We start from the raw sequence: 20,755 nt of genomic DNA on the forward strand, positions 1-20,755 counted from the left end.
TATTCTAACCTTAGATAAAAATAAGATTTTTTTAATATTTAATGTTTTCAGAATATAAATAAAACAAATTAATTTTAAAAGTTGATGATGTATCATTTTATTAAGTAATATCTGAACAAAAGATTGAAACCAATTGCAAGCAAATAAAATAAAACAAATGGTTTTATTTATAATTAACAATAAAGCTGACTGTATTAAAAGAATTGATAGTATCTATTATAAGTTTAAATGAATCACAGCGACGATGTGACGCTTTAAATTCTTCCCCCACATAATCCCACACGATTACAAATTCTTAGTATTTTAACCACATCATTAACTGATGCAAGGAAATCTAGTAAAATCTTGTAATCGTGTTTTAACACAAGTTTCCTGATCTGTAAATGATGAGGTTCAAGATAGGTTAGCTCAGCTTAGTTGGCTAGCTAGGCTAGTTCAGTAAGAATATCTAATTAACATAGTTCAACCAGCTCAAACAAATATAATTAAATAAACTAGTTTTCAAAAGACTGGAATTTTCTAGTTTAACTAGCTCCAGTAGCTGATCTCATTCAACTAGCTCTGTATTGAGCTTTACATGCAGATTTGGTACGCTACAGCGGTTTAACTGGAGTAGCTTAACTAACTCCAGTAGCTCAACTTAATTCCCGTTTTCTCTACAGTAGCTGAACTGAACTGTAGGTTTAACTCCAGTAGTTGAACTGAACTGTAGGGTCATCTCTAGTAGCAGAACTGAACTGTATGTTTAACTCAAGTTTCTGAACTTAAACATGTAGGTTCAGTTTACTCCAGGAACTGGTGTACTGTATATCTGCAGGTTTAACGGTGTGTAGTGTATGTGCTCCTGCTCCTCTGTATTTACGAACAGGATTGCAGCTAGTTTGCTGGGTTCATAGATTCTTGCTTGCAGATTACATTAAAACTCTGAAATAGATAAAAATGTATTCATGCAACTATTTCATTTCAACCCATTTGTTTATTTATACTTGGAACAAAAATGGCGAACGTTATAAAAATGTGCTCTCTAGTATTTTAGAACAATTATCAAACCAGAAATAAAATCCGAAATTATAAGTCTATTATCGTTTATATACTACAGTGAATCCCAGATATATGATAGACCGTCAGAAGTTTTTTGATAATTCTAACAAAACTTCTTTTTATTTTTAATTCAAGGTAAATTAATAGCCCTGAAATATGAATACAATTAATATATTAATATTAAACTCTTTTTTTTCTGCGGGATTTGATCTTAAATATGTAATACGACATTATTAAAAACTCTTGCTTTGTATTCATGTATCTGGGATTCACTGTGCTTAAAATAGTTTTTCTAAAAATTGATTGAAGATAAAAAAGACTTTTTTTCTTCAATTTTTCAGATTGGGCTTAATTAGGAATGTGGGTTCTGTTAAAACGGGCCGTTGAATTTAGCAATTTTAGAGCTGAGAATATTATTTTTTTATCACTATTGTGAATACTACCAGTTTAGGAGTCTTGGATAGATAAGAGAGATATGTTACAGGTCTGTACGATTCCAAAGTATTTTTTAAGTTTTTACCTCCAATTTTCTGTGCTTCTGAGTTTTTGTTTTGCCTGAACCCCGGGTAGTGCTGTCTAAGCTGTGTTGCTCTGTGCTGACTGAAGCCTGGAGGAGGTGTAGCTGTGCTTCCTCCCCACCCACCCAGCTGACCACCTTGTCCCATATTATGCCCGTTACGGCCTCCTAGGCCTAGAGAATTGAATCCAGGTAGAAGGCTTGACTGAGAGAAGGGTTGGTGCTGCTCACTAGTCAACTGCTCCAGGTTTGCAGTTATCCAGTTTGGCGGAGATTCAGCCCGACCGAACCCGAGTTCACCACGTAGACTCCCAGCTAGTAGATCACGTGACATATCTCTCTCTGGATGAGAGAGTTGACCGGTAACTATAGCAGGGTCAAGAGCAGTCCAATCGTGACCTAATCCAGAGCTATTTATCTCTCCCCAGTCTGAAAGAATAAAATTTGAATATTTTCTTTAATTAAATTAAAAATTTGTTGATGTACTTGAAAAATGTCCTTACTAGAGAAAGCACACTTACTTGAGTTCTGTTGAATTCTCTCGTGACCAAAGTTATGAAAATTCCCTTGCAGGCCGAATGACTGTTGTTGTTGCTGCTGTTGTTGTTGCTGCTGCTGTTGTTGCTGTTGAGCAGAATTATTCCCGCCAAAACTGACATTTACGTTTGGAAGAAGTGCTCTCAAACCGTCCTGATAAAGAATAAAGATTTAGTAAACTAAACAGAGGGAGAAGGTAAATTTAAGTGACATCACGAATAAGACTTTTTGACCTCGTAGCTTCAATCGTTTTGATTTTAAGAACAATTGCGAGAACAGCAAATTTATCCTGTTAAATATTAGAAGTTAAAAACATTTTTTCAATAAGTGGAGTTATGTCTTTAATAAGTGGAGTTATGTCTTCAATAAGTGGAGTTATGTCTTCAATAAGTGGAGTTAGGTCTTCAATAAGTGGAGTTATGTCTGCAATAAGTGGAGCTATGTATTCAATAAACGAAGATTTGCCTTCAATAAGTGGAGTTATGTCTTCAATAAGTGCAGTTAGGTCTTCAATAAGTGAATTAATGTCTTCAATAAGTGGAGTTATGTCTTCAATAAGTGGATTAATGTCTTCAATAAGTGGAGTTTTGTCTTAAATAAGTGGAGTTATGTTTTCAATAAGTGGAGTTAGTCTTCAATAAGTGGAGTTATGTATTCAACCAGTGGAGTTAGTCTTCAACCAGTGGAGTTAGTCTTCAATAAGTGGAGTTATGTCTTCAATAAGTGGAGTTATGTCTTCAATAAGTGGAGTTATGTCTTCAATAAGTGGAGTTATGTCTACCAGTGGAGTTAGTCTTCAATAAGTGGAGTTATGTCTTCAATAAGTGGAGTCTTCAATAAGTGGAGTTATGTCTTCAATAAGTGGAGTTATGTCTTCAATAAGTGGAGTTATGTCTTCAATAAGTGGAGTTATGTCTCCAATAAGTGGAGTCATGTCTCCAATAAGTGGAGTTATGTCTCCAATAAGTTGAGTTATGTTTTCAATCTGATGTGTAAATTACTTCAGTTTGCCGTGTACCTGATAAGATAAAAAAATAACGCGGTGGAAAAGTCTTGAAAGTATTTTTTAAATTCAAACCTGCCAGTCCTTGTTTCCGAACCCATCTCCGAGAGAACTGTGAAGTGGTTGTTTATGATCGAACAACATCCTACTGTGCTCGAGCATAGAGCTTGGTTTCCCGAGCTGGTTGAACATCAGGTCCGACTGACCGGTAAGCTGAGGACCGAACCCTGGAGCTGGAAGTCCACCACGTCCTCCCAACTGACTCTGTCCTCGGGTGAACAAAGAATCCACTCCCCCAGCCCCGGAGAGGAGACGGTTCAGGGAGTGGTCTGACATAAAATTGTACGGGGTTTGCTGCTGGGTTAGGGAGGGATTATGAAATCCTGGGGGCGGGGCCCGAGCTCGGCTGGGCGGGGCAGCACTTGGCCAATCCGGTTCGGGGGTGGGAACCTAAATCAATCTATAATATGAACAGCTCTATAAACAAAATAAGGCTAAAATATTCGAATGAATTAAATATTGATGAAAAGAAAGCCGTGCCAATTATCGGAAATTTTCCACAAACAAGTAGAAGTTGAATTCACGCGATAAGTATTTTGAGATTCTTTCTTTGTGAGAATATCAGGGAAATATTTTTTGCTTAAAATCACCCCACCCCCTCCCTCTTTGACAATGACTTTGTTTAGCAGGATTTAAGAAAAATTGCTAAATCGGGAAAAATATATGAATTTTTTAATCCAAAAAAGTTGTGTCCAGGGGTATATATTTCCTTGAAAAAGTTCTTCTTTCTCGCAGAATTTGAGAATGTTTTACAGGGTTTTATTCATTGAATTGGGGAGAATTTTAGGGGTGAAATAAATAAATTATTGGGTGTTCAGGACGAAAAAGGGTGAAATAACTTGCCTTTTGACGTTTAATTTTTCATTTTTCCCCTAATCTTGAAAAATCATCGCCCAGGCCTCCCCAGGGGGAGTAATTCTTTAAAAAATATACACACACACCCCTGATCTTTGAAAAATGTATACCCATGAAGAATGTTAAATAATGTCTGAAACTAGATTGAGAAAGAAAATAACTAAAATCTCCTGAAGATACCTGATTATTCTGGGCTTCAGCTGCTTTACTCTCACTCTCTAGAAGATCGGCCAATCCCTTTTGTGTCTCGTGGAACGGATCAAATCCTAGATAAATATTCAGGATTGGATGTTGGTCACATCATAGTCGGGAAAATTTGTCTTTTAAACCAATTTGCTATTAATGTAGAATGTAGATAGTATTCTCTAAACCGGCATAAGAACAGTTTTCTAAATAATTTTGTAAAACCTTCATTAGGTTATTCTAAAAATGTTCCTGTTTGATGAGATAAACAAAATATAAATTATCAACTGTGATAATAATATTCACTAAACCGACATAAAAATCATAAATTTTAACAATTATTCTTTTTAAAAATCGAGTTTTTTTGTTTTCTTGTTTCTGGCAAGAAAACGGTCATCAACGTAATAGTTTCCAAGAAATTGGAAATACTGATTTTAGGTTTGATTAAAAATATAGAATAGAGGGGTGTACACTATTCAGTTTACAGTATACATCCCTGAACGAACCCCAGCCCTGGATTAAGAAACTTCCCATGATAAGGAAACGAGAAGAATTTAAAAGATTTAAAACAAATATATTTAAATTCTCACCTAAATCATCTTCTTCTCCATAATTCAAGTCGTCCTCGAACCAGCCTATAAAAAATTATCACTTAAATATTTCCAAAAAACGCAAAACTAAATTTTATTGTTAATAACGCTTTAAAAGTGTCAAAATTGTGGATCAAGTAAAATTAAGAAATTGATTCAGAAAATTTGAGTTTATTTTTTATATTAAAATTCTCCGGTTTCGAGGAAAAATATCTTATTTTTTTATTTGATAAAGCCAGCAAAAATTCTATTTTCATCGGTGATTTTAATTTCCCAGGAATAAATTGGGAATATGAAACTTCGGACAGGAAAGGTGCAAATTTCCTCCAATGCACTAAAGACAATTATTTCGAGCAATTAATTGACTTCAAAACACATATTCGTGGAAATACACTTGATTTACTATTCTCAAACCAGCCAGACAAAATTATAAACATTGAACCGTTGGGAAATCTAGGAAATAGTGACCATTCTATAATAATGTGTGAACTTGAATATAATTCAAAATTTAACGATTCTACAGAAAAAATATGGAATTGGAAAAAAGCTGAATATGATAGACTGGCAGACTTTCTTCATAATGTCGACTGGGAACATGAACTAACTGGAACTCCAACGGATGAAGCATGGACTTTTCTCAAGGATAAAATTTTAACAGGTATGGACAATTTTGTACCAAAAATTCCCCGACGTACAAAGAATTCCCCCAGATGGATGACCTCTATTGTTAAAAGACTTGTTAGAAGGAAGCAGAGACTATACAATATATTTATGGAAACAAGGCGACAGGAAGATGAGATTAGTTTTAAAAAGTTGCAAAAAGAGTGTAAAAAAGCAGTTAGACAAGCAAAAAGAAAATTCGAACAGAAGATAGCTGTAAATGGTAATAAAAGGCCTTTTGTTGCATACATCAAAAGCAAGACAAAGTCTAGAGCCGGAGTAGGTCCACTCAAGGTTGGTAATAGGACAATCAGTGATGATAAAGACATGGCTACGGAGTTAAATAAAGCATTTTGCAGTATATTCACAAAAGAGGTTAACCAAAATCGTCCTACTTGCCAAATTTTTCAAGATTCTTCAATCATAAGCGACATCTATTTTACTGAGAATATGGTTAGGGAGAAAATTAATAAACTTAAATCAACATCAGCTCCGGGCCCAGACAAAATTCCAGCAAGATTTTTAAAGGAATATGTAGACCTTATTTCTTATCCACTTTCGATATTGTTTGATAGCTCTATGAGATCTGGTATTGTACCACAAGACTGGCGACTGGCAAATGTAACACCAATCTTTAAGAAAGGATCAAAAAGTAAACCTGAAAATTATCGACCCGTTTCATTAACATCAATTTGCTGCAAAATTATGGAATCAATCATCAGAGACCAGCTTGTAAACCACCTTAAACTTAATAACCTGATAAAGCAATCACAGCATGGCTTCATGAAGAATAAGAGCTGCACTACCAACCTTTTAGAATTTTTGGACAGGGTAACCACACTGATTGATCAAGGAGATAGTGTAGATGTCATCTACTTAGACTTCAGTAAAGCCTTCGACAAGGTGCCTAAAAATCGTCTGCTAGACAAGATCAAGGCCCACAACATTAGAGGTAATGTTCATAAATGGATCTCTGAATGGTTGAGTGGCAGATTGCAGCGTACTGTACTAAATGGATCATTCTCTGAGTGGTGTGAAGTTTTGTCAGGGGTACCCCAGGGGTCGGTGCTGGGGCCTTTAGCATTTATTATTTTTATTAATGACCTGGATGGAGAAACCTCTCTCATCTCAATAATGAACAAGTTTGCTGACGACACCAAGTTGGGTCACAAGGCTAATATAGAAGCTGACAAAGAGGTACTTCAAAAAGCTCTCGATGATCTCTGTGTGTGGTCGGACAGGTGGGGCATGGAGTTTAATGTTAATAAGTGCAAGGTCTTACACTTGGGTAAGAAAAATAATGAGTTTGAATATTATATGAATGGATCCTTACTGGCATCTGTAGATCAAGAAAGGGATATTGGTGTGATAGTGGAGAAAAGTTTAAAACCTTCCCTACAATGTGCTGAAGCAGCAAAGAAAGCAATGGTTGTGTTGGGGCAAATTACCAGAGCATTCCAATACAGGGATAGATATATATTCTTGAAACTTTATGTTCAGTTTGTACGCTGCCACTTAGAATTTGCATCTCCAGTCTGGTCACCCTGGCACCTTGGCGACATTGAGACTCTGGAGAAGGTCCAAAGGAGAGCAGTTAATTACATCACAGGCCTCAAGGGAGCAACATATGAAGACAAACTTAAAGAGTTAGGTATACTATCCCTGGCTAGCAGAAGAAGCAGAGCAGATCTTATTCAGGTTTTCAAAATTCTGAAAGGAATTGATGATGTGGACAGCACAACATGGTTTACATTGGTTGGGCAGGAGCCACAAAGAATAACCAGAAACACAGCATACCATGGTAACCTTGTAGCAACCAGGTCTAAAATTGACATAAGATCCAACTTTTTTACTAACAGAGTTGTAGCTAAGTGGAATGGACTCCCAATAGAGGTCAAGGACTCTAGAACTTTGACAATTTTCAAATCAAAACTTGATGGACTGCTCAACTAAAACTTCACTTGTGTATTTGAGTATTGTATGGAGTATGCTGAGAACCAATGAGAACCAGGACGATCTGAACAATACTCTGGGGGACTGGAACAGACATTCCTACAATACTCCTACTTGGAGTCCTTGGAATCACATTACAAGTAAGTATTTTCCATGAAGGTAAAATCCCCAATAACAAAACTATTTGTTAAGAAATGTTAATAATGATAATATTTCAATGAAATCTAGAAATTGCATTAGTTCAATACCTGGTTCTTCGGTAAGGTTTCCTGTTAAATGTGGCGCATCAGCAGGTTCTGGAGAATCTGCAGGTTGTATAGGGTCTGGAGGAGGAGTTAGAGCTGGAACTAGATCATCTGGGGGTAGAATACCACTCTCCTCGTCACTCGATTCACTACTAAAAAGGATTCACAGTTCGAACCTTCGAAACAAACCCAACTCCTCGAAAACTCGACATTTGTGTCCAGCAAAAGAAATGATTTTATGTAATAAACAGTCCCTAGAAAATAGGAAAAAACTCGTATTTTAACCCTTGGGAAAAAATTAATAATTTTTAATTTAAATGAAAATAATCATCAATCTCATCACCTTTTTGATTTCGACGATTTATCGTCTTCTTTGCTACTGGAGCTGATGAATCTAGACTTGAAGGTTCCTGGAATATTATTCCCAAGATCTGGCCAGGCAGGGTCTCCACCACCACCTCCACCCCCTCCTCCCATACCACCTCGCAGTCCTCCGTACATATCTAAAAACAAACAAAAATCTTTAAGCAAGTGATACAGGAACTGCAAAAATGAGTTTTGATTTTCTACTACGATCACCGCCCCCCCCCCCCTCATACACTTAAGTTAAATTAAGTGTCTAAGAACTTTTCCGACACTCATTTTTAAGAAATACCATCCTAAAATCATCTATAATTCAAAAACCTCAAAATAGAGGCATGGGTAGATTTTCCAAAATAACATTTATCTCTGTATTTGTTTGAATATCAGTTTTTTAATAGATATTTTGACAAACCTCTTTCCCTGTCTTGTTGCAGAGTAGTTGTTGGTGAGGGTGGACTCTCTCCTACCGGAGTACTTGACAGTCCAGCAATCATGTCATCATGAAGCTGTTTTTCATAATCAGTGTGCTTCCCTTGCTGCATTTCTTCTTTAGTAAAACTAGCGGCATCATCCCCTGAAATAATAAATAATATTATTGACTTATTATCCAACGTTTTTACCCTTAAACTTTCTATATAAGCAACGATTGGTATTTATCCGAGAATATTTTATCGAGGCATTTTTCGAATCCAACTTGTAAAGATAATAAGTTGAAACCCAGATGGATCGACATTTAACAATAGACATGCTTCTGTGAAGAGTTCAAATTGTTTAAGGAATGACTTATAAAATCAGCAGTGCTTAGGATCCGGATCCGGATCCAAGGGGTAAAATATCAACCAAAAACTGCAAAAAAAAAACTTTTTTACTCCTAAAACCAAAATCTGAAGTTTTGAAAAAAAGAGAGATTATAAAATTTCCTCATTTCTGAATGGTTCATTAAGTTTTAGGATAAAAATATGCAAAAAAAAAAAACAGTAAATCTTAAAGAAGTGACCTGGATTCGGATCCGGATCCATTTTTTTCCAATGCGGATCCAGGATCAAGGATCCGGATCCGCATCAAAATTAAATGGATCCTAACAGGATGACAATCCGTTCCAGACTAATTTAAATCTTGTAATTAACACTTCGAGAAACGGTCCTGGGACAGAATCTTCAATCTTCTACTCGTTTTATATCTTATATTTTTATTGTTTGATTTTTGGACAAATTAATTGATTTTAAATGCAGAAAAAAAATTTAATGTGGTTTTTATCCATAAAAAAAAAACATCATTCTCCTACATTGTGTTTAAATCCCACGCAGGAGGTTGTGATGTTCCTTGCAAATTTTTAGTAACCAGATAACTATTTATAACCCTACTGGTTGAAGGGAGGCGGGGTATTAAGTATTCGAGCCAAAAACTTTTCTTTTTCGAGAGGGTTCGAGACTTTTTTGATGAGATTTTTAACCCTTGCTACGCTTTGGTTAAAAATTACGAGCCCCTTCCACCAGTAGGGTTTTAGAAAATTTTATGCCCTAGAAAGAAAGAAATTTGAATTGAAATGTGAACACTGTCAAATTAAATAAATATACAAAAATGGCACGTCAATTATATAACATCTAATATATAAAGTTTAAACTTTTAAAAAGTACATATTTAAAAAAATCCCAAATATTAATGCTGGAAGATGATCATTCAAAAGAATGCGGGAACTTCATGGCAAAAAAATGCGCAAATATTGAAAGGTGTACTCAGCTGGGGTGATATATTACTTTAAAACCCATAAGAAAATAGTAAAAATTTTACCACAGATCAGCTGGGAATATATGGGTTTCAGGATATGTTCACCATAGATTAAAAAAAGGCCACCCAGGGCATAAAACAAATATTTGTAATTTTAAATTTTAGATTTTATCAATTATTCCCTCCTTTAACAATTTCTTCCACTTTTTGGTGTCGTTTTAGAAGAAATGAGAAACCAAGAAGAATAGAAAGATTTAAAAGTCTTAAGAATTTAAAAGATGGCAAAGAAAAATCAGAGGAAAGTGGAGAAAATATTCGAAACTTGATCTACTCACTATGTACAAAAATTAGTTCATCCTTGCTTAGTTTACCAAAGCAATTGAAACTAACCTAATTCGTGAAGATACATGCAGTCGTTCTTAGGACACGCTTGGTTCTTCATGAAGTGAGAACAGTATTTAGTAGTACCAAGAGATGCTTTAAGGGTCCTCCCATCAATATAAATATTATTGACGGCCTGAATAGCCCTCAAGGCATCCTCGGATTTGTAGTATGTCACATACGCACTCGCACTAGGGCCCTAAATGTATTGACAATATAGAAATCAAAATCAAGTAAAAAAAAATAACAAAAGAAACGGGGATCTTAAATCTATGATTCATGCGGGAGATATTTAAAATAAAGATTTTATTTATTATTTTATAGAGAAGATATTACCTGAATTTGAGAGCCCGCATACTGAGTGCTATGATTAATAACTACTTTGTGAATTTTCCCAAATTTCCCGAAATAGTCTTGTTTCTTGAGTATTTCCGGTTCCGCTAGCCGGGGGGAAAGACCAACGACAAAGACCAAATTTTTCTGCACAACCCGGACATTCGCCAAGTGCTTCCGGTTCTCCGAAATCTTTAGCTTTTTAGCCTGATCCTTTTGACGCTTTTCTGCCTTAATCTTGGCAATTTCCTCGCTTGTCAGAGGTTTGAAGTCGGCAGGGTTCTCCGAGTATGCCTGTCTACAAGCAGGACACAATCCGTTTCCTTCTGTTCTTAGTTTATTCCAACAGAATCTACAAATCTAAACAAAAACAGAATTAAATTAAGAATTCAAACAATATTTTAACAAGTATGAGTTAAGCAGTTTAAACATAAATGCAAAGAATAGGATCCGGATCCGTGGATCCGCATATTTATGCGGATCCGAATCCAGGAAGCCAAAATCTTGCGGATCCAACGGATCCGGATCCTAAGCACTGGAACTATAAACATAAATGTAATAAATAGGATACGTGAAGGAGTAGGGTTTAAACATAAATGCATCTATTAGGGTACGTGAAGGAGTAGGGCTTAAACCTAAATGCAATTAGTAGAATACGTGAAGGAGTAGGGTTTAAACAGAAATGCAATGAGTAGGATACGTAAAGGAGAAGAGTTTAAAGTTTTAAACATTAATACAATGAGTAGGATTCGCGTCTTAGAAGGGTTTAAACCTAAATGCAATGAGAAGGATACGTAGTAATGGGGTAGGGTTTAACCCTAAATACAATGAGTGGGATACGTAAAGAAGTAGGGTAAATGCAATGTGTATAATACTTGAAGGGGTAGGGTTTAAGCATGGATGTATCGAGAAGGATAAGTCTGGGTAAAAGAGTTTGTTTTAAACGCTACTATTAAACGTTTTTGAAAGTAGGAACAACTTTTGATCCTACTACGGAATGTGAAGTAAATTACTTAGGTTTATTTATAACAACTGGCACAATAATACCCTTGAACAAATCGAGTTTGCCAAATTTTTCTATTTTCAAAATATTTTGTTTTCTTGGGCTCATCGGTTTACCTGGTATCCACATACACAAGGATAGAAATTAATATCGTCTAATTCCAGCAGTTCCATGCACAGAGGGCACTCAGGGGACTCATCCCCAGACAGGTTTAACACAGACATTGCAATCTAGATTAAATCACGGATTAAATAACGGATAAGATTAAACTAAGTCGTTTCAATCTTGCCTTTAACCATTTTACTCTAGATATGTCTATTACAGAGCTTCAAAAAACGCATAAGGGTTTTTTTCTGTAAAATTATATAAATGGGCCGGGTTTACATTTTAACTGAAATCTTTCTTAAGTATTAGGGTGAAGTGAGACTCTGAAGGATAGGGGTGGGGTTTCAAACCAATTTATACTCCTGGATCGAAATCATTGTAGAGATAGTCATTTTTCACAAAACAGGAACTAATAGAACACTATTTTCTACCCCCCCCCCCCCTCTACCAGAATCCCAGTCGCATGCGTATGATTCTCAAACAAACTGATTTAACTTTACAGTTTAACCCAAATAGGTTCAAATCTAGAAAATTAATTTGACCTCAAAACATTGAAACTACGCCAGACAAATTTTCACAAACATACACGATACGACCAAACATAATTACGCCTCGATAAATTTACTTTCTATTTCATCGTCTACTAGCGGCTAACCTCCATAAATGTGGTCTGAAAACAATAAATAAACTACGACGAACGGGGCAAACATCTCCGATTGAATATTCGTTTAAACATTAGTTGTAAAACCCGAAATATGTTTAAAGAAAACATTTAAAAGTTTGACAGGTTGCTACATGCAAGATGGCGTCAACAGTATGAGAATGCCGCGGCCAGGATTCTTGTTGTACTTTTTCTTGTCTGCTGGCAGGACTGGGAACCAATTTTGAATAATGTATAAGGTTTTTTCAATAAGTAGGTGGATCCGCATTTGAAGGTGGTGTATTTTTCATCCTGACCTGCGCCAAATCCGCAATACTTCACATCCGACCTACTAGCACGTGGTTTTACAGCTGCTATATGGACTTGTGTCCGCAGCGTCCGGCCCCCTAGCCTGTCCTAGCCGCGGCGCTCGACTCCTAGCCTGTCCTAGTCGTAGCGCTCGGCCCAGAAATTGTCTTAACCTAACCTAACCAGGGGCGTATTCAGGAATTTGTCCAGGGGGGGGGCTTAAATTTTTTTCTTTTCAGAGGGGGCTCGAAGCACCCGATGGGGCATGAAAACCCCCTGAAATCATATAGATTTCTGGTCCAGGGGGGTTAGCCCCAATAGCCCCCCCCCTGAAAACGCCTCTGAACCTAACCCTCAAATACTACAAAAATAATCAGCTGACGTATAGGTCCGATATTGTCGTAGGTCGGATAGTTAGTTTAAGTCGAAGAAGTTCAGTATGAGGGGATGCTGCGTATGATGTAACAATTAATACATTGGAACTACTGCCGTTTGACTTTTATTGATCATTTGAACTATTGATCGTTTGAACTATAATGACGTCATTTCCTGTAGTTGAATTACAACACATTATATTTACTCATTTGAACTATGCAGTTTAAAATTATATTAATTATATAATGAAAAAATAGAAACACTCATCACAAAATAGTTTACATGATCAGAAAATATTTCATGGACATAATAACAATTCAAATGACCAAAAAATAGTTCAAATGATGAATTTAATGGTTCAAATGAGAAAAAAAAACCAGTTCAAATGAGAAATTACAATTAATTGTTCAAATTAATTCCAACAAATATCTTTCAAATGAGCAAAAAAATATTTCAAATAAGTAAAACAATAGTTCAAATGATCAAATAAAATAAGCAAAAAAGTAGTTTAAATGCAGAGCAAAAATTTATTTTCAAATGAATCAAAAAAGATCTATAGTTCAAATTAACAACTATTATTTAGCGATCATGTTTGAACTACAGGGTGTCCCACGAAACATGACAATAGCAAGACGACTTGAAAGTCGTCTTTGGTATTTGAATTTATTTGTGACATTTAGTCTTCTATCTACTTTAACATGTATGATTCTTGAAACAACTATCACATAATTCTCCTAGCCCTGGCATTTCCAAAAAGTGGTCTACGTTTTTTGTGCTTTCAATATTACTGGAGATATAAAGAGTTTGGTTCAGATTTCAATTTTGTTAAATAAAAGCAAAATTGTCGAAATCTGAACGAAATTCTTCATATCTCGGGCAATATTGGAAGTACAAAAAAGGCAGACCACATTTTGGAAATGGCAGGACTAGAGGAATTTTGTGATTATTATCTCTAGAAATTTACTTCTAAAATTAGGTTGAAAAATAAACGCAGCAAATTATATCAAAAATCAAGACGACATTCAAGTCGTCCTGCATACTGTCATGTTTCGTGTATATATTTTTGTTCTTTTGAACTATTGTCTGCTCATTTTCAAATATTTTTCTTTGTTCATCAGAACTTTTAGTTGGCTCATTTGAACTGTTTTTTTTTACTCATATGAACTATACTTTGGCTCGAATTTGAACTATGTATATATGTTTTGGAACCTGCCCTCTTCTATCAATTTTGTGGAGATGTCATGTTTGATGTGGGGGGGGGGCTGCCTTCATTTTTTTGTTCAAATCTTCAAATTATTTTGTTGCACGCTTAATTAGTGATCGAAATTCCTAAAATCAAATCAAATTGAATTTAAATAACTCTAACGACAAGCTTCACAAATAGAAAATATTTCAACTTTGGCTTTATATGCACTGCATCTAATGAAAGCTAGGAACCCAGGGAATACAGAATCAGCAAGAAATCCAGTGTTTGACAATGAACTCAATTATACGACCTCGAAAACTAACAAAATGTTCTATATGGCCTTGAAAATGGTTTAAAATGGAAAAAACTAATGCAATTGGAATTTATACAAGTAGATCTATTAAGCATAAGTTTTCTCAGAAAGATCTAGTTGAAAAAAGTTAGGATAATCTTTTTTTTCAATGATTTTACTTACTTATATTTTCAAATCCCACCAATCTTGCTTCTGAGGCATTTCAAAAGTATTAATTTCGTTTAAGCGCGCACACCATGTATATGGTTATAGATTTAAATCAGGATTCTAAAAATCTATGAATTAACTTACAAGATTAACGTGATATTCTACATATGAACAGGCCGGAGGCCCCTATCTACAAGTTTTTGCAGGGGGGGCACAGAGGTTAAATAGGGGGGCTCCCCCCACCCAATTACGGACATACGCCCCTATAAGTGTTAAACAACCATTTCGTCAAATATCAGATATCACAGTTCATCCGATCAACTACACCATTTATGTCTGTTTGTATATCTTTGTGTGTGAATAAATTTTTATAAGATAATAATATATACTTTATTTTTAAATATACTCTGAATGATACTAAGGAATATAAATTTTGACATCAAATACAGATCTAAAAAGTCTCCAAACTGGCATCGGTAATAAATATTCACTATTTTACTGTTTCAACAATTTAACAAACAAAGAAAGCTAATCCAAACTATAGGTCTCAAACAATGGAAGTAATGATTTATGAATAGATGAGCATGAATCCAGATTTCTCTGCTTTATACAGGAAGTGTCCAGCCCTGTAGAGAATATCCTCTAGCGCAATATAGTTGTAGAGTAGAGTATTTATCATACCCCTGGTTTCTCCAGCCATCTTTACATCCCAGGCAGCTAGAGCTTTACCTCGGTCTAGGCTCTGATGAGGGACTGCAACACTTAACAGTTTAGGATCCATTCCGAACTGTTCTCTGAAAATTAATAAGTAATTAAATGCTTATTTCATAGAATAATCGTTTTGGTCCGTTTTTTTTACTTTTAAAGTTTGCTTTGTAATATTTTAATCCTAAAAAGAAAAAAACAGGAAAACGAACCAAAAAAACGATTGTTCTGACACGTTTTTTTGCACTTGTTTTCTCTCAGGGTAAAAATTTGGCAAAGTTAAGAAAAGCAAATAGTTAGAAAAAAAACAGTTTTGAAGTTTGTAAAACTTTTCAGATTTTTGTGGAACCTTACAAAAGTAACAAAAAAACTCAAAAACTAACAGTAAACGAAACAATTTCTTTCTATTGTGCTCACATCTGATTTTGTTTTGATGCTTACATTTTTTCAACCCGATGTTGTTGATCTTTTATATTTAGAACATATAAATGAATCATGTTAGATCAAGTTTGAAATATCAAAGGTTTAAACCATCAGGTTGAAAAGATAAGGGTTTAAAATTTTTTACTTTGTGGCAAGAGTTTCTTTACAGAAACATACATCTTCACATATAAAGTTTGCCGCTCGGAAGTAATATGTTCCGACCGCAGCGCTCGGCCCAGAAATAGTCCTAGTCTAACCCAAGTTAAAATATTGGGCAGGTTATTTACCCGAATGACAGTTTTGTACTACAAGAAATTGAAGGTGGGGTGTAGTGGACGAATCATATTTTATAGGATTGAGCAAATAATTTTTCTTTAAAAAACCTGGTCATATGATAAGTAACCCAGGAATCTTGAACTTCCACAGCCCAGGTAGACATACTGTTTATAACCTTCAGAACGGTCAGCAGCTGAGCAGAGGGAGTGTCCCACGACTGTGTTGGATTATTTTGGATTGTATCCTCTTTATCCAAAGTTGCCAGCATGTAGGAGACACGGATCTTCAAATGTGAAAGATCATCTTGAAATCTTTGCACAACAGGCACTGCATCTGCAAACATCTCAGATACCCAAGGGTTAGCATGGAGTCTTCCGTTCGTATCAAATTGGAGACTGGACTGACGAACCAATTCCCATTCTGGCTTGAATTTAGCTTTTTGTAACACGTTATCAATAGCTGACCTGCGTGCAGTAATCTTCTTAAGAAGATGATCTACAGTTTCCTCTGAAAAAATAAATCATTATAGTTTTTAAGAATCAGGTTGTAATAGCTAAATAAACTTTACAATTTAATTTTACTGTTTTAGAGTTTACCTAGTTTAATAAAGATATCCTTAACCTTGTCTTCTGCATGCTTAGTAGATGCCCCAATCTTATCTTCCGTAGAACTTTCGGATTTCATCCCTTTTTCCGATTTTGACATGACTGTGTAGGTTTGCAAGAAGAAAATAAATTACGCGGATTTTCAGTTTTTATTTTGCGGTTTTTGTATCTTGCAGTATAATAATAAGTAGATTTTTTATGAAAATTAAATCAATGAAATAAATGACTAAGTTCAAAAACAAATTAGAATTTATTAACAATTAACAATAATATATAATTTAACAAAAATACATTAAATACTGTAATCACAGATTACAAAGCTAGGACAAGAGAGACGATCATTTAGGTCTGAAACTTTTATGTAACTTAAACGTTTGTGGAAATTTTTTTGTCAACTAAAATTAATTTATTCTCGTAAAACAATGTCTTCCTTTCTAGTTCAATCTTTGATATCTGTGAAGACAATATCACAAATATTTCCTATAAGGAATACGAAGGTAATTTAGCTTTAAGCATAATGCCCGACATTAATGACTAGACTAAAAAAGGTAATTGTTACAATGCAGCATTAAAAACAGAGTATATAGAATGAAACATGATTTTAAAACTTTAATACGTGAGATACAGTGGTAGGCGAATACATCAATACAATGAAGAATTGAAGACAACTTTCGATTTTAATTTTAATTTATATCATGCTGTTAAACAGCGTAGATTCACCTAAACATAGAAGTCAAGAGAAGCTGTCAATTAAAAAAAGCTTTTCTATGAACATAATTCTTGGCAGTGCTTGAATAAATTAATGCTGCTTAAAATCTTAACAGCTATTTGTAAATAGCAAACTGTATTAAATTATGTTTTATGTAACAATTATTGATTCAGCTTGACTGATTATAATCGAGCCTGAAGCAGAGCTATTTCCTCTCGTAGCTTCATGATGCTCTCCGTAAGCTCTCTAACTCTGGCATCAACATCCATTTCAAAACTGTCTCTTAGATTAACAGAAGATTTCTTTTTCATATCAGGTCTAGGAGTAAAGTTTTCAAATTTTGTGAATCCAGAATTATCTTTTTCATACTTCCAGGTTGATGTTTCTATACTGTTTTGGAATTCATTCTTTGATTCATCTGATCTTCTTGATCCTATTTCTTCCCTAGAGTTTATTCTTTCCGTTGAGTATTCCTTCCTCTTTCCCTTTCTTCTCTTGAATCTACCCAACCTTCTTCCTGTTCTTGTAGGAAGAATCATCATCATTGATGTTGTTGCTTCTGTGGTCCTAAAAGTTGTTGTGGTGGTTGTCTCTTGTGTTAGATCAGATGACGGGGTTTCTGTGTTTGGATTCTTTAAAACTCTTCTCCTTCGTTTTCTGGCAGGATTCTTAATTAAAAGTTTCTTTCTTTGAAGTCTTTTGGTTTCTGCATCAACATGCTTCTGAGTTGTAGTTTCTGGAGTTAGGTTGGTTTCTAGAGTAGGAGCTCTCACTACGGAGAATCCATCCTCTATGGGTTGTTGAAGGTTTTCTCCGGGAGTTATTTTGATTCCTTGTTCTTCATGTAGCCTAGAAACATAATTACTATTACAATAAATCAAGAAAATCAATGAAACCCTAGAAACATAATAACTATAATAAATCAAGAAAATCAATAAGATAAAAAATACCTAGTGGCTTGAACTGGAGAGAAAACATGGTTATCTGCAGATTCCAGCTTTATATCCAGGTCCCTACTAGTAGTAAGTTGATCCCTATTTACTCCAAATTGCTCTGGATTCGTCTCCTTGTTTACAAGTAAGGCTCTAGGATTGAAGATAAAAAGTTCCTGAAAAGTTGGATTCTGTTTTTTGAACTCAGGGGTTCTAAACTCCTCGGGAGCAATAGGACGAAAAGTTGTTGCTACAGGTTCAATGGCAGGGTTGGGAGATGATGAGATTTGGATTGGTTGAAACAAGTTTTTATTTTGGTTATGGTTTGACGATAGAGGTAGAAGAATAGGGTTGATTGAATGAGATGGGTTTGGTGACTCGAGAAGTTGGATTGGTAGAACGGGTTGAGAAGATTGGGTTGGAGTTAAAGGATGGATGGGATGAATTGGATGGGAAGATTGGTCTGAATGGAGATATGGGGTTGGATGAATTGCTTCTGGGGTTGGATGGACGAACGGAATTTGATCAATTTGATGTATTGGGTGTGATGGTGGTGTTGAATGATCCTGGATTAGAGAAGGAGTTGGATGGTTTTGAGGAGATGGATGGGTTGGGTGGACTAGATGAGAAGGTTGGGTTGGGTGGACTGGATGAGAAGTATGGGTTGTATGGACTAGATGAGAAGGATGGGTTGGCTGGACTGGATGAGAAGGATGGGTTGGGTGGACTAAATGAGAAGGATGGCTTGGCTGGACTGGATGAGAAGGATGGGTTGGGTGGACTAAATGAGAAGGTTCGGTTGGGTGGACTGGATGGGAAGGTTGGGATGGCATCACTTCTTGATTGGTTGGAGGATCTGGGAAGAAGTTTATAATGTTCAATTTAGGTTTCGGTTCCGGAGTTTTAACTTCTTGAGCTACCGTAAAATCGAAGATAGGTTGCGGAGTAATAATTCTCTCATGAATTTCTCCTGAAATATTATTTATTTGTAAAAATAATTTGAAAGTTAACATTTTTTTCCAGCGGTCGTTTCTTGCGTAGAAATTATTTACAAATTGTATGAATTTATAATTCATTTACAGTTTTAAATAACTTGTTATGCTAGTTTAATGCCATGTAACTCTTTAAAGCAGAATGAATGACACAACTTCATAGAAGTTTGTTCTTTTAGTACTAAAGTATTGGAAATCTGTTCCTTATGTTCTGAAGTATGACAATAAAAAGACGATTTAGTTTAATATTGAAAATGCACTCTAATTAACAAAAAAACATCTTTAAACAGATACCTTAAATCTAAACTAAATATTCTTTCCCTTATGTTTTATGTTGGGCATATCCGACTCAAGCGTATTATAGTTTAAATTCTTTAGAATGTCATGCTTCTTGTAGCCAGCAATTTTATTTTATTTTATCGAATTAAAAACCAACCTGTAGAATGATGGGGGGATGGTTGAAAGATAGGAACTGGAGAAAGATGTTGAGAGTGTTTCAGAAACACAGAGTGTGTTGGAGAGAAGGCCAGGAACGGAGTTGAGGTCGGAGAAACAGCTAGGAACGGTTTAGGTGTATAGGAGAAGATATGAGGAGTAGGAGAAGCTCTGTGATACAAGGGAGGATGAGTTGCTACTCCAGGTTGGTTCCCAATCTAGGATCAGATATCATTAATTCATGTTTTCAATCATCTGAAGAATGTTGTTGGTTCCCTCAGACCAATAACACCCGACTAATTATCCTACACCTGGGAACTATTTCAAGAATATCCTGACCACGGAATTTATTGTACTTCCTCTAACACCTGTTTTAATAACATCACAATCTATATATATACTTTGCTTGTCTGTTTGTCTGTTTATTTGTATCCAATAAACGTCAAAACGGCTATACGGGACTTCGCATGACCCCAGGGTAGGTTTGTGGATGATAAAAATTTCAGAAAATAGCCTACAACAAAATTTGATTTTCATTAAATTTTGAAAATCCAAGATTTTTTANTTTCCCGTCGTTAAAGTTGTTAACAGCCTAGTTTAAATATAAAATAAATAGTTTACCCAAGATCAAAGATCTGGAATATTAGTTTAAATATAAAATAAATAGTTTACCCAAGATCTAAGATCTGGAAGATTAGTTTAAATATGAAATAAATAGTTTACTCAAGATCTAAGATCTGGAAGCTTATTTTAAATATGAAATAAATAGTTTAACCAAGATCTAAGATTTGGAAGATTAGTCTAAATATAAAATAAATAGTTTACCCAAGATCTGGAAGCTTAGTGTAAATATAAAAGAAATATCTACTCAAGATCTAAGATCTGGAAGCTAGCTTAAATATAAAATAAATAGTTTACCCAAGATCAAAGATCTGGAATATTAGTTTAAATATAAAATAAATAGTTTACCCAAGATCTAAGATCTGGAAGATTAGTTTAAATATAAAATAAATAGTTTACCCAAGATCTAAGATCTGGAAGATTAGTTTAAATATAAAATAAATAGTTTACCCAAGATCTAAGATCTGGAAGATTAGTATAAATATAAAATTAATTGTTTACCCAAGATCTAAGATCTGGAAGATTAGTTT

The 20,755-nt window shown here is 35.1% G+C and overlaps 3 protein-coding genes across 5 annotated transcripts in view; all 3 read right to left on the bottom strand.

Annotated features, from left to right (window-relative positions):
- Positions 1 to 68: 68 nt before the first annotated feature.
- LOC111700151 (CCR4-NOT transcription complex subunit 4) overlaps positions 69 to 20,755 on the bottom strand; it is a 21,392-nt gene continuing 705 nt past the window's right edge. Inside the window, exons 1-13 of one of the 3 annotated variants that reach the window (XM_023470988.1) lie at positions 12,213 to 12,233; positions 11,569 to 11,682; positions 10,453 to 10,809; positions 10,126 to 10,315; positions 8,420 to 8,581; positions 7,988 to 8,147; positions 7,648 to 7,793; positions 4,787 to 4,831; positions 4,194 to 4,279; positions 3,174 to 3,548; positions 2,080 to 2,248; positions 1,562 to 1,987; positions 69 to 924 (exon numbers count right to left, since the gene is read on the bottom strand). In XM_023470988.1, coding sequence (XP_023326756.1) covers positions 917 to 924; positions 1,562 to 1,987; positions 2,080 to 2,248; positions 3,174 to 3,548; positions 4,194 to 4,279; positions 4,787 to 4,831; positions 7,648 to 7,793; positions 7,988 to 8,147; positions 8,420 to 8,581; positions 10,126 to 10,315; positions 10,453 to 10,809; positions 11,569 to 11,682; positions 12,213 to 12,218 — 2,244 coding nt within the window. In that variant the 5' untranslated portion in view covers positions 12,219 to 12,233 and the 3' untranslated portion in view covers positions 69 to 916. Of the gene's footprint in view, positions 925 to 1,561; positions 1,988 to 2,079; positions 2,249 to 3,173; positions 3,549 to 4,193; positions 4,280 to 4,786; positions 4,832 to 7,647; positions 7,797 to 7,987; positions 8,148 to 8,419; positions 8,582 to 10,125; positions 10,316 to 10,452; positions 10,810 to 11,568; positions 11,683 to 12,212; positions 12,234 to 20,755 lie in introns of those variants that run through there. The other 2 variants (XM_023470980.1, XM_023470996.1) reach the window with 2 other exon arrangements.
- LOC111700194 (uncharacterized) lies at positions 14,904 to 16,670 on the bottom strand. The gene is made up of 3 exons (XM_023471047.1): positions 16,528 to 16,670; positions 16,039 to 16,438; positions 14,904 to 15,321 (listed from the first exon to the last, which is right to left on the bottom strand). Exons 1-3 carry the CDS (start codon positions 16,634 to 16,636, stop codon positions 15,096 to 15,098), a joined length of 735 nt encoding a protein of 244 aa, XP_023326815.1. The 5' UTR covers positions 16,637 to 16,670; the 3' UTR covers positions 14,904 to 15,095.
- Positions 16,847 to 20,755, bottom strand: part of LOC111700144 (mucin-2) — a 14,848-nt gene continuing 10,939 nt past the window's right edge. The window contains exons 8-10 of the mRNA XM_023470969.1: positions 19,606 to 19,822; positions 18,196 to 19,147; positions 16,847 to 18,094 (exon numbers count right to left, since the gene is read on the bottom strand). Coding sequence (XP_023326737.1) covers positions 17,428 to 18,094; positions 18,196 to 19,147; positions 19,606 to 19,822 — 1,836 coding nt within the window. The 3' untranslated portion in view covers positions 16,847 to 17,427. The remainder of the gene's footprint in view (positions 18,095 to 18,195; positions 19,148 to 19,605; positions 19,823 to 20,755) is intronic.

This window comes from Eurytemora carolleeae, unplaced genomic scaffold, assembly GCF_000591075.1.
Source record: "Eurytemora carolleeae unplaced genomic scaffold, Eaff_2.0 scaffold47, whole genome shotgun sequence".
Taxonomy (NCBI): Eukaryota; Metazoa; Arthropoda; class Copepoda; order Calanoida; family Temoridae; genus Eurytemora; species Eurytemora carolleeae.

What these genes read in the sequence shown, in the direction of transcription:
- LOC111700194 (XM_023471047.1), bottom strand. Translation starts at nt 16,636, where the DNA reads ATGTCAAAATCGGAAAAAGGGATGAAATCCGAAAGTTCTACGGAAGAT. An exon ending in GGATATCTTTATTAAACTAG is followed by an intron (nt 16,439 to 16,527) that starts GTAAACTCTAAA and finishes TTATTTTTTCAG; the next exon opens with AGGAAACTGTAGATCATCTT. An exon ending in GTTACTTATCATATGACCAG is followed by an intron (nt 15,322 to 16,038) that starts GTTTTTTAAAGA and finishes ATTAATTTTCAG; the next exon opens with AGAACAGTTCGGAATGGATC.